The sequence below is a fragment of the Triticum aestivum genome, chromosome 1D (assembly GCF_018294505.1).
Source record: "Triticum aestivum cultivar Chinese Spring chromosome 1D, IWGSC CS RefSeq v2.1, whole genome shotgun sequence".
NCBI lineage: Eukaryota > Viridiplantae > Streptophyta > Magnoliopsida > Poales > Poaceae > Triticum > Triticum aestivum.
In genome coordinates this window covers 40337815-40349446 of record NC_057796.1, presented here as the reverse complement: position 1 = coordinate 40349446, position 11632 = coordinate 40337815, and the positions used below count along the sequence as shown (strand labels likewise).

At 51.6% G+C, this 11632-nt stretch overlaps 1 protein-coding gene across 1 annotated transcript; it reads left to right on the top strand.

The window, feature by feature from the left end:
* Nucleotides 1-8378: 8378 nt before the first annotated feature.
* On the top strand, nt 8379-10908 carry LOC123180148 (F-box protein SKIP1). The gene is made up of 2 exons (XM_044592119.1): nt 8379-8812; nt 10120-10908. Exons 1-2 carry the CDS (start codon nt 8445-8447, stop codon nt 10691-10693), a joined length of 942 nt encoding a protein of 313 aa, XP_044448054.1. The 5' UTR covers nt 8379-8444; the 3' UTR covers nt 10694-10908.
* The last annotated feature ends 724 nt before the right edge of the window (nt 10909-11632 follow it).

Here is an 11632-nt window from a genome sequence, read left to right as displayed (position 1 = left end):
CGGGCTGCTCAACACCACCAATGGCGCCCCCGAAGTACCAACTGGGGGCTGGCCACCCGCCGAGACCTTGGCCCTCTTCACCCTCTGGGCCAGTGTCTCCGTATCCCTGCAAACATGAAGGCAAGTTAAGACGAGCAATGCAGATTGAGGAGGCAGAGATAACGGAAAAGAGCCAGATACTTACTCGTCGTCCGCCTCCTCCTCTGTTGTTTTCCTCTTCCTCCTCGGGCTGAGGGATCCATAATCAAAAGTGACCCCCGTGTCGACGTCCGCCGGAGGAGGAGAAGGAGGTGGAGTCCGGACACGCGTAGATGGAGAAGGGACGGCCGTCTTCTTCTTCACCGCGACCTTCACCGGCTTCTTCGCCGTCGCGGCCCTCGTGTGGCGCCCGGACCCCTCCAAGGTCAGTTGTGACCACGTAGCCCTACCAGGCCAGACCGGCTCGCCGGAACTGGCCCGCCGCAGGACTCGCCCTCTCCCCACGGCCGGCGTCGGGCCTGTGGTCTCGCCTTCCTCCGACGACGACTCGCCGGTCACATCTTCAACCAGAGGAGCCTCGGTGCCGGCGCTGCTGGCTCCCCCGGCGGCCGCCGCCCACCGGGCGAGCTCCTCCTCCTCCGCGACCGTCGCGGCCTTGTCCTCCACACCACCGGCGCTTCCGGCCTCCCTGGCAAGTTGTGCCTCCTTCGCCCTGGTGGCGATGTAGTCCAGCCCCGCCTGGGTGGTGTCCTGGACAAGCAGCCGCTCGTCGTCGGCGTTGACATACCCCTCATGTAGGGTGTCAAAGAACTGCTGCACTTCAGTGTCCTCCGGCTCCTTCCAGCTCGCGTCGGGGCCATGCGCGTTGCAGTCCGGCATCATGGCAATGATCTCGGACCGACGCGAGTTGTTGCACAACGGGACCACCCCCGCCGGCAGCTTGAACAGAGGCCCCTTGAGGACCTTGCCGGCCTTCGCGGCGGCCCTCGCGACCTTGCCGGTCCGCTCGACCTCGCCGTCGCGGCCCACGTCGAGCTGGAAGATCCGCTGGCAGAAATGGGCGTGTCCCATCACTGTGAAGTTGTGGTCTAGGCCGGGACGGAGCCGCATGATGTCGGTGGGGTTCGTGAAGAGCCAGGCTGGCCTCCCCTTGTTATGCAGAGGAGCGATCCGGCGACGGATGAAGTCTGCCCCGATCATCTCAAGGGTGAGCCCGGCCTGGGTAAGCCGGAGAATCCTGGTGGTGGCAACCGTGAGCTTTCCATCGTCGGCGTCGATGTCGCTCCAATTGCTTCCGCGAACCGGCGGCGCCTGGCGAACTCTGCAGAACGCCGGCGGGTCCTCCTCTTTGATCCAGCACCACCGGCCCCGCGATTCCTCCCACCTCTCCTTCATGGCACCGTCCGGGTACGCTCCCTTGGATTTTGGGATCCAGGCGATGCACCCCGAGATGGCACCTCCCGTCTGGATCCGAGGGAAGAAGTAATGGCGGAAGAGCGCCGTGTTGGGGTGCACCCCGGCAAAGCTTCACAGAGGTGCGCGAAAAGGGCCATGCACGCCACCGCATTCGGAGTAAAATCCAGAAGGCGGAAGCCGAAGGTGTGCATGATGTCGCCGAAGAAATCGGAGAAGGGAGGACAGAACCCACAAGAAAAATAATCAACAAAGAAGGGGTACCGATTTGGGGCAGCCTCAGCGCAGTCGGCGGGGATGACACGCGTGGCCGGATGCCCCGAATTCCCCCCCCCCCCCCCTCTTCACTCCCCACAAGGGCCTGAAGGAGTCCCAAAGCTCGAGCACGTCGACTGTCGAGGGGAAGAAGGCGGACTGCGTCCGCTGCACCGCCAGCGCACTTTCCGGCGGCTCCGCGGCTCCGGCATCCTTAGCCACTCCCTTGCCCTTGGTGGATTTTGGTGCCATGACGGCTGGGGGAGGAGGGCAAGACCGAGGGTAGCGAGGGCACAACGGCGGCAAGCAGGAACGAAGCTTGAAGAAGAAGAGGAAGGCAGGCGGAGGTCTCCGAGATTGGGGTTGCGCGGAGGGTAAAAGGAACAGTGCGCCCGCGGTTATCCCTTTTTATGGGGAAGCCGCGGGGCGCACTGCCCATTTACTGCGATGTGATGCATGCATGTGGAAACTGCCCCACGCATGTCGCCCACATCATGCACACCCCTCCACGCCACGCCGCGCGCGCAGGTCGTGGGAAGCGAAGCGCGCGAAGAGTCTTACCACGGTAAAAACCGCCCCACCTGCCCGCGCACCGTTTTGGGCCTAGCCCAACAACGTGTCGCGCTTATGTGTGGCCCAGGCCCGGGGCCTCCTGTCGGTGTACAAAAATAGGGGCACGCTTTTGTATCCCTTTACCTGTGCACGGGCAATCGGAGCCGCGCCCACGACCACACCACAGAACAGAGGAGGTGAGCCAAGGTAAGACCGAAGCCCAAGACAATCAAAGCAACACCAAGGCCAAGGCCAAGACCACAAAGAGCAGAGGGACGAAGCAGGTTCCCCAGCAAGACCCTTGCCGGGCGGCCTCAGTGGCCCCGGCAAGACCCTTGCCAGGACAGCTCGCCCCACACCAACAGAGCGAGCCACCCTTGAGCCCACGGCCCCCAACGCCGTCATCAACATGGGGCCAGGGCTCGGGAAGGCATCTCTGTGATGGCATGCAGATCTTTGTGAAGACATATTCAAGATCAGATAAGGATCAGAAGACGACGATTCTCGGCAAGATCCCTGCCGAGGAAGGCCACCAGACCCCCGGCAAGGTCCTTGCCGGGGATGACAGCACACCACAGCAAGACCCTTGCCGGGCCACCCAGCAAGGCCCTCGCCAAGGACGCCAGCAGGGCCACTGCCAAACCCGCGCCGGACAAACTTCCACCACCATTCACATGCAGCTGCCAGCCCAACCAGCTGGGCGGGCACCTGCGTGGCAACATGCAGCTCCCAGGCCAACTCATCGAGCGCCTGCGTGGCGGCATGCAGATCTTCGTGAAGGCTCCGCCACCGCGCCACCTCAGCTGCCTGGCTGCCTACATGGCACCACGCACCTCACTGGCCAGGGCGCGTGTCAAGGCGAGGAGGAGTGGCGACGGACGGGACGGGCCTCGCCCCCGTCCCCAATAAAGCAAGGGGACACCTAAGCTATGCATTAAATGCATCTTGTCTTGTAATACGAGCGATAAGCTCAGAGCACTGTACGCCTTTCCACCTCCTGTGTGTCACTATGGCAGCCCCTTTCAACTATAAAAGGAGGCCCATGGCATACTGGAGAAGGATTCGGCTCTTTGGAACCACGCACTGACCACAGCTAGTTCAAGAGCTCAAGAACTCTCAGAAATACACCCACCAAAGCAGGACTAGGGTTTTACGCATCCTCGCGGCCCGAACCTGGGTAAACGATCCCTATGCTGTCTACTAGCCCTGCTCTCCACGCAACCCTGCGCCCCGGCAACCGTAGTAGGGATTCTTGTGATCCCATAGGTGTCATTTCACACCGACAATGTCTTCACTGGTTTTAGAAATATGATATGGACATGTGTGATTCGTAGGATGACCTGGCTGTATGTTCAAAACATCAAGGCGAACATTCTGATCATCAGATGAGGCACACAATCTAATGGAATTTTCTGTTGAAAAACATAGTAATAACTTCGTAGTTAGCAATGTACTTAAGTTTTAAAAGAATTTATGCAAAAGAGCACGAATGTCGTAATAGTAAAAAATCTTACCATGGCATCTCCATGGATGTTACCGTGATTCAACACGTGCACTAGTGGCACGTATTCACCATAATAGGGAGGAGTTTGATAATAGATATTGTAATTCTCAAGTTCGGTACAAAATGCAATCAGATGATTTTTCTCCTGATAAGTTAACTCAGAGCCATCGGTGTAGTAGGTTCTGTCTACCATCTTCCGCACATTGTTTGAAGAATGAAAATAAGCTGTCAATGGAAATAAGCTGTCAACTATTTTGAAATAAACAATATAAATTAGTTAATAACTATGTTTGAGAAACTCACATAGCGGTAGAATTGGAAGCGTATCAACAAGGACCCAAATGTCCATATTGTCTTGGTCGATGTCAGGATCACCAACATCCATGGTGACAAGCATACCCTCATAAAAAACATACATCTTGCAAAGTGCTTCCCAATTTGTGCAACCAAAATGGGTTACGCTCTCAGAATTGTACAGATTTACTTCAGAATCCATTCCATGATGGGTCCTTAGGTGAATTTTCTTTGTTTTGAAACTTTCATGGTCTTCAAAACCCATCCTCTCCAAGACATAGCATCTTGCATGGCATGGGATAAGCTAGTCGAATTATAAAAGATGAAAATTACACGTTAAAATAGTTGAAGTCATGCTTAATTACGAAAATAAACACTTGTCGTCGTTGCGTACCGTTTCAACATCGAAGGTCTCCTGGAGCTTAATGCTGAAGTGCCGATCTTCGTCCAGGTGAGGCATGTCGCACTGCCTCGGTCGTCGTTGCACCAGTTGCACTCCCCCGGGAGACTTTCGTCGTCCGAGTACGACATTCCTATGTTCATAATTCAAAGATTATACTTGTACAATTCAATATATGTATTGCAAAAACTGAATTAGATCATTATTATTCATCACGGGTTGACTATTGGTCTGCCGAGTCTTTTTCTTGAAAACTCTCAGCTGGCGTGGTGTATACATTCGACCGTTGGTGATGATCACTCCTCCTTTCGTCCCCGAGTGCATTACACCAAAATGTCTAGCACACGGGAACGAAGGAGAAGCGACCCCCACGACAACAGCCGGGATTTTTCGTCCTCTCATATGTGGTGGAGACTCTCACTCACTGATTCCTCTCTAACATTTGCGACCGTCGGTGATGGTCGTTACTCCTCCTTCCCCTAGTGCATAACAAAGGTCTAGCACCCGGAGAAGAAAGAGAAACGACCCCCACGACAACAGTCGGGCTTCTTCGTCCTCTCTCATATATATGGTGGATACACTCCCTCACTGATTTTTCGACCTTCGGTGATGGAGCCTCGACAGACTTAAAGTCAACCCGAAATGTCGTTTAATTATTTTCTAAAAAATCCAGGCCACTCGATATTTCCTACATATTCTAGCACAAGTCATGCCAGAATTCACAGAAAAATCCGGCATGACCTTTGCTAAAAAATGACATATCGAGCGCCTGAAATTTGCCGGAACGGAAATTAATCAACACTCTGGCAAAACATAGTCCACTAGGAGGTGTAACCTGCAAACATGGCCGGCCACTTGGGCAAGCACATATCCTATTTGAGCAACACAAGATATACATGTTTATATCTACATCATATGAGCATTCAAACTTGATGAAGTAGTTTTCCAATTTGAGCATTCAATAAGCAAAACCAAATCATAAAATAAATTAATATTCAAATTAGCATTCATTCAATAAGCAAAACTAAATCATCTCTTTCGTCCGTACATCGGCGAATATTATCACTAATACATCTCGAATAGTATCATACATATAACATCAATAATACAGCTAAAACTCTAGCGAACGACGAGTATCGGCGCGGGCGGTGGACACCCAAAGAGAAGGAACCATCACAGGATCATAGCTCCAGTGAGATCCCTGAAGAACCTGCCAGGTATTGGAGAACCTGCCCTCCAACGCAACCATGTAGCAACGGACGTGCTTGTCCTCCTCGCTGACACGGTGACGTACCACCTCCGCGGGGTCCTCAAGCCTCCGCACCGTCACTGGCCCACGCGACCGCCACCAAAGAAGGTTTGGGTCAACGACGGGCTGGCTCCTCACCAAGTTGCGCCCCCCGGAAGGTAGCACCTCCCAGTACCAGCCCGGCGGAGCCCAGTCCCGGACATGGCCCCTCTGATCAAGCATGCCTCCTCTGCCGAGTCAACGACGAGGATGCGGGATAGGCATCGTCGACGTCGATGCGGGAGTAATTGCTTTAACTAAAAAATAACAACAAATGTGACACCTAAAACACCTAAATTCTATTAACTACACCTAATTAAAAACCTACATTTTGAACACGATTCGATCATACCTAGGGTTCATACTACATTATTCTAAGATTAAACACCTAAAATACCTAAATGAAATTAACAACATGGGGTGGCTGGTCTCACCTCGATCGAGGTCGGAGGGGGTCGGTGACGGGGACGACGACGGGGATGATGCAGGGGCTCCTTGATTTCTGCAAAAACAAAATATAAACAAAAACATTATTATCGTCATCTTAGGACTTAGTGAAACTCCATAAGCTACATTTAATTATTCTATTCAAATTTACTTATAATTTCCTATTCTATTCAAATTTTCTAAAAATTTCCTATTCTATTCAAAAGACCTACATTTTTTTCAATTTCATATTTTATTCTATTCAAAATTTCTAAAAATTTCCTACATTTAACAAAAACTAAAACCTACATTTAACAAAAACTAAAACCTATTTACAAAAAGGGGGAGGAGGAGGTGGGAGGAGGCCAGGAGGAGGATGAAGGAGGAGGAGGAGGAGGGAGGAGGAGGGGAAGGAGGACGGTGGAGGAGAGAGCGGGAGAGGGAGGAGGGAGGAGGAGGAGGAGGCCGCCGGCGGAGAGGGAGGAGAGAGGAGGGCCGTGGGAGGAGGGAGAGAGGAGGGCGGCGAGAGGAGGAGGGAGGGAGGGAGGCAGATACCTTGGGGGCGTCGGCGGCGACGGCGGTGACGTGCGACGAGTGAGAGTGTGTGAGGGAGAGTGAGGGACGCGTGCGGGCTACAGTGTGGATAAGGTAAGCATAGTAGTAGCGTTGTTTAGCAAAAATCGCTACTGCTATTTAGCAGTAGCGCCCGTCAGAGGACAGTGCTATTGCTATGTACAATAGCAGTAGCGCTTTTAATTACGAGCGCTACTAATATACCTACACTGCCATGCAACCGGTTGGCAACTATAGTAGTAGCGTTTTTTATGACAAAAGCGCTACTACTACATGAATAGTAGCAGCGCTCTTCAGACACAAGCGCTACCGTTATTTAGCAGCAGCGCTTTCTTATAAAAAGCGCTACTACTGAGCTCCTGTGTATAAGCATTTTCCTAGTAGGGGGAGGAGGAGTCAATGAAGCCAACCATCCTCCGACGGTGCGGTTCTGCCGCCTCTTGAGCTTAGCCACTCTCATCACCCCCCGTCACCTCGCATGCCGACTGCTCCAGACCTAGCCGGAGCGCCTTCGCGTTTTCCCGGTGGAGTTGGCGGGCGTCCGTCTCCCGCCGTCGTAAGTGAGCAGCGATGGACAGTCGTGAGGAGCCGCTCATCCTCATTGGGAACCGCCGGCAACCCACGGCTTCGGCGGGAAGACTGTGTGGCCCCCTCCGCCGCCGCCGCCCTCTTCCTAGCCCACTGCCTCTCATGGCTGGCGGGGCGCACCTGCGAGGTGGCGCGGCTGCTACCCCTCCCCCTCGTCACCAGAGGAGAGGATGATCTCCTCCTTCATAGAGGGGTTGGCCATTGTGGAGGTCGGTAGACCCGGAGAGTGATGGCAGCGACTCAACAATCCAGATCCGGAGCCACCACATGCCGATGGTGAGCGGAGAAGAGTGGATATGACATGGGCATGGACGGCACCAGAGCCATGCTTAAATAGTTGTGGCTAGGCGAAGGGATGGGCAACTGGCTTCAATGAGGTGTCACCGACCGGAGTAGACTTCTAGGTGGCTCGCGCTCCTGCTTGTCCGATCACGTCGCTATGACTGGCATCAGTGCCGCCGAGTCATGTCCGCTTTTGGAGCGCCCTGACCGACATGAATGTGCGACAACCATTTTGCACATAGAGGGTTATGTTGAGACGTGGCGGTCTTACATGTATGTGGCGGACGTTCGGAGTTCAGTAAACCTTCGACTGATTTGCGTATGGGTTTGTAATGGTTGCACCGAACTAGTGTATCCCTCTAGTCGTGAGGGTCCTATGAAGTACAAGCCACTCGTATTGGGCCAGTCAAAAAATCCCCTGTAATGTAGCACACAAATCAATAATTAGAGGGCTTGACAAAGTTTTTTTTTTAGTGAGCTAAGTTTTAGGGATTCGGATAGGATCCGATTTTATTCAACTCCTTAAATATAAGGAGTCCAAATTTGAGAGGCCTTTTGAGAGGCTAAATTAGACGGAATTGACTAGAGGTGCTCCAAAAGGGGAAAATAACACATTAGCTCACCATTATCATGCCCACATGGTCAGCAATGGAAGTGGAGCACGGAAATGTAGCATACATCTCAATGCTCCTTATTTTATTTTCTTAGAATTGTTTGAATCCTTTAACTTAGATTTCCGAAATTTTGGAAAACAGGTGTCGACAACACACAACTCTTGTGGAGAGCGGCGTGGCGTGGCGCGGCACGGCAAAATGGCAAATATCTAAAGCTTTTATCTTCTCCCAGATCCCCAAAGGGAAAACCCGAAAAGAAAAGCAAGCGGAGGTGGGATGGCGACCGGACGCGAGGCCGGCGAGCCGGCGATGGCGGAGGAGGAGAGGGACTGGGCGGATCTGACGCCGGTGTGCCTGGCGGAGGCGTTCTCGCGGCTGGGCCCGGAGGACCTGTGGCGCGGCGCCATGGCGTGCTGCCGCGCCTGGCGGGAGGCCGCGCGCTCCCGGCCGGCGCTCTTCGCCGCGCTCGACCTCGAACCGGCCTTCGATGCCGTCGGCGCCGACGCCGCCGAGTGGTGGACGCCCGCCTTCCAGCGCCGCGTCGACGCCATGCTCCGCTCCGCCGCCTCGCTCGCCGCCGGGGAGCTCCGCGAGGTCCGTGTCCGGCACTGCTCCGACGACGCCCTCGCCTTCGCCGCCAAGAGGTTCGCGCAACCTTAGAGTCCTCCTCCTGCTGCTCTGAATCGTCCTTCCAGGCCTCACCCGTTCACCTGTAGACATAAATCCAATTGGCTTCCTCTGTGGACGGAGGCTCGATTAGAAATCCAAACGAGATTCGTTCCATGTAGGAAGATAGAGTATTGAGGAAGATGTTAGTGGTGGTATAGACAGTGAAGTGACACATGAACCACTGCAATGAAAAAGGCAAATGACATGGGGCTCGTAAACTATGGACATGGCTATCCATGGAACTTAACTAATTCCATGGAAAATCATAAAATGTTGTCCATCCATGGTGAACTTTGTCGCCAACCCAACCCAACTTGTTTCATCCTGGCTGTCTGGAAACATTTAGGAGGATGGACACGCCATCATGCCTGTCATGCTGATGCTGCCATGTTCACCGAAGGATAACCACCCTTGCAACATGGAAAGGAAACTAGTAGCCACACCATTCTTGCCGTCCACTTGCTATTAGATGACTATCAGTTTCATGTGGGTACATGTTCTAGACTTAGGATTCTTCATGAATGATCTTCGGTCACATATTTTATTCTTTCACTCTCACAGCTTCGGTGTCGGTTTGTTCCATAGCTCTAGATGCTTCTCTCGTTGATAGATGAATAGTTTTGGGGGTCGTCTACATTAGATTGGTGAACATCGCGTCTCTTTGCCCCTGCTTCTGTTAAGTATGATCAAGCTGGAGGTGTTTAATTCACATTTTGAGAAGATCTGCTGGCTACTTGGCTGATGATGTTTATAGGTTGGTTGGTGATGTTTATAGGCTGCTAGCTTTATTGATTACCATACTACTGACTATGTCGAAACCAACTCTGGCAACCTACTACTTCCTCTGTCCTAAAATAAGTGTCTCAACTTTGTACTAACTTTAGTACAAAGTTGTACTAAAGTCAAGACACTTATTTTGGGATGGAGGGAGTATATTGTAATAACTCCTGTTTGTCACAAGAATGTGGTGTTAGAGAAATATACTTGTTGTGGAATGTTTTTCGCGTTTTGAGAATTTAGACCATGAAGCAAAGATGACATCGAGTGGAAATGCTAGATCCTATACTGTGCCAACTTGCATCTTAATGTGATCCCCTTACCTGATTATGTCAATCATAACCCTTCTCATGGTCCATTGTTGTTTCTGGGGCAATAAGAGTGTACATGGCGACAACTATTTGCTTTGATTTGACGTGTCCATATGTATGGCTAACTGGTCTTATCTTTTCGCTTGGATTGGATGTATCATTCTGAGTTTATTGATTCGATCATTCATATGCAGCTCCCCACAGCTCAGCATCCTTTCCATCCAAAGCAGCCCAAGCGTAACTGACCGATCAATGCTCACTGTTGCGTCCTGCTGTCCTATCCTCACAGAATTGGACATCAGCTACTGCTACGAGGTCTCATACAAGTCGCTCGAGGTAATTGGGCAGAGCTGCCCTAACCTCGTAGTCCTTAAGAGGAGCATATTCAACTGGCTTGATTCATCAGAGCATGTACGAACAGTTCCAGCAGAGTATCTAAGAGCATGCCCCCAGGACGGCGACAGGGAAGCAATAGCGATCTCGAGGTCCATGCCAAAGCTGAAACAACTCGTGCTCAGGTTCGCAAAGCTATCTGGCGTCGGCCTCAACTCGATCGCAGAAGGATGCAAGGAGCTGGAGGTCCTGGACCTGTTTGGCTGCGCGAATTTGACGAGCAGGGGCATAGAGCAGGCTGCTGCTAACCTGAAGAACCTGGAGATGCTGGTGAAGCCCAACTTTTACATACCGAGGTCGGCCTTCCACATGGAGAGGTACGGGCACTGGCAGTTATACGACGAGAGGTTCCAGACAAACGTATTTCAGATATGAAAAGAACAACCCTCGTGTTCTCAGGGTCGCCTCTGACTGACGACGTCTCGCATGCTCGTTACTGTTATATACTGTATGTGTATGACAGGTATGTTTGTTTGGAGAGCAGTAACATTCTGTTTCAGCCATCTTTCTGCACAATATATATACATGGGAGATGGTTTTGCCTCCAGTATTTGTAAATTTATTTATGTGCAATGATACGTTGTGGTTTATGTGTGTGGTATGTTTAGACCCTGGTAATTCTTCATTGGATAAACACATCCGATCTATGTTTGTGTGGTATGTTTAGACCCTCATGGAGCTTAGCTTTGTTTATTTGATGCTGATCCAAACCACCTTTGGTAATTTGATGCTGATCCAAACCACCTTTTGGTAATTTGATGCTGATCCAAACCACCTTTTGGTAATGGCGACCTTTCTTTCCGTTCCATGTAATGTGGAAACAGATGCGACGAATTCTTTTGTGGGCGGATTACGCATTACCATCTGGGGCAGTTGGGATCGCAATCGATCTGGTATACACCTGAGAGCATAGACATCTCATGCAACATGAAAAGAAACACTTGATAGAAGCTAGTTTTGCAGACAGCACATATGAGTGCCCACCTTTCGGTGTATCAAGCCTGCCCTGGAAAGAGGAGGTCACTCCCTTCCAGTTCAATCAGTGTGCAACATCATTCTTTTCAGGATGACTACTGCTGCATCTAACTTTATTTTCTGAAGAATGGCTTCATGGTCTGTACAAACTTCTCATAATCCAACAAATGTAGTACTATTTCCATAAGATTTTTGTTTTATTGGTACAGCTATTGCCCTTGCTATTTTCTTCTGATATAACTATTCTTTTGCAGGAAACGTCGCATCTGAAAACTCGGAGCTAAAAGGACCATTCATATACATCTCGGGAGAGGAAAAGGCCGCACCGCATCCCGATCT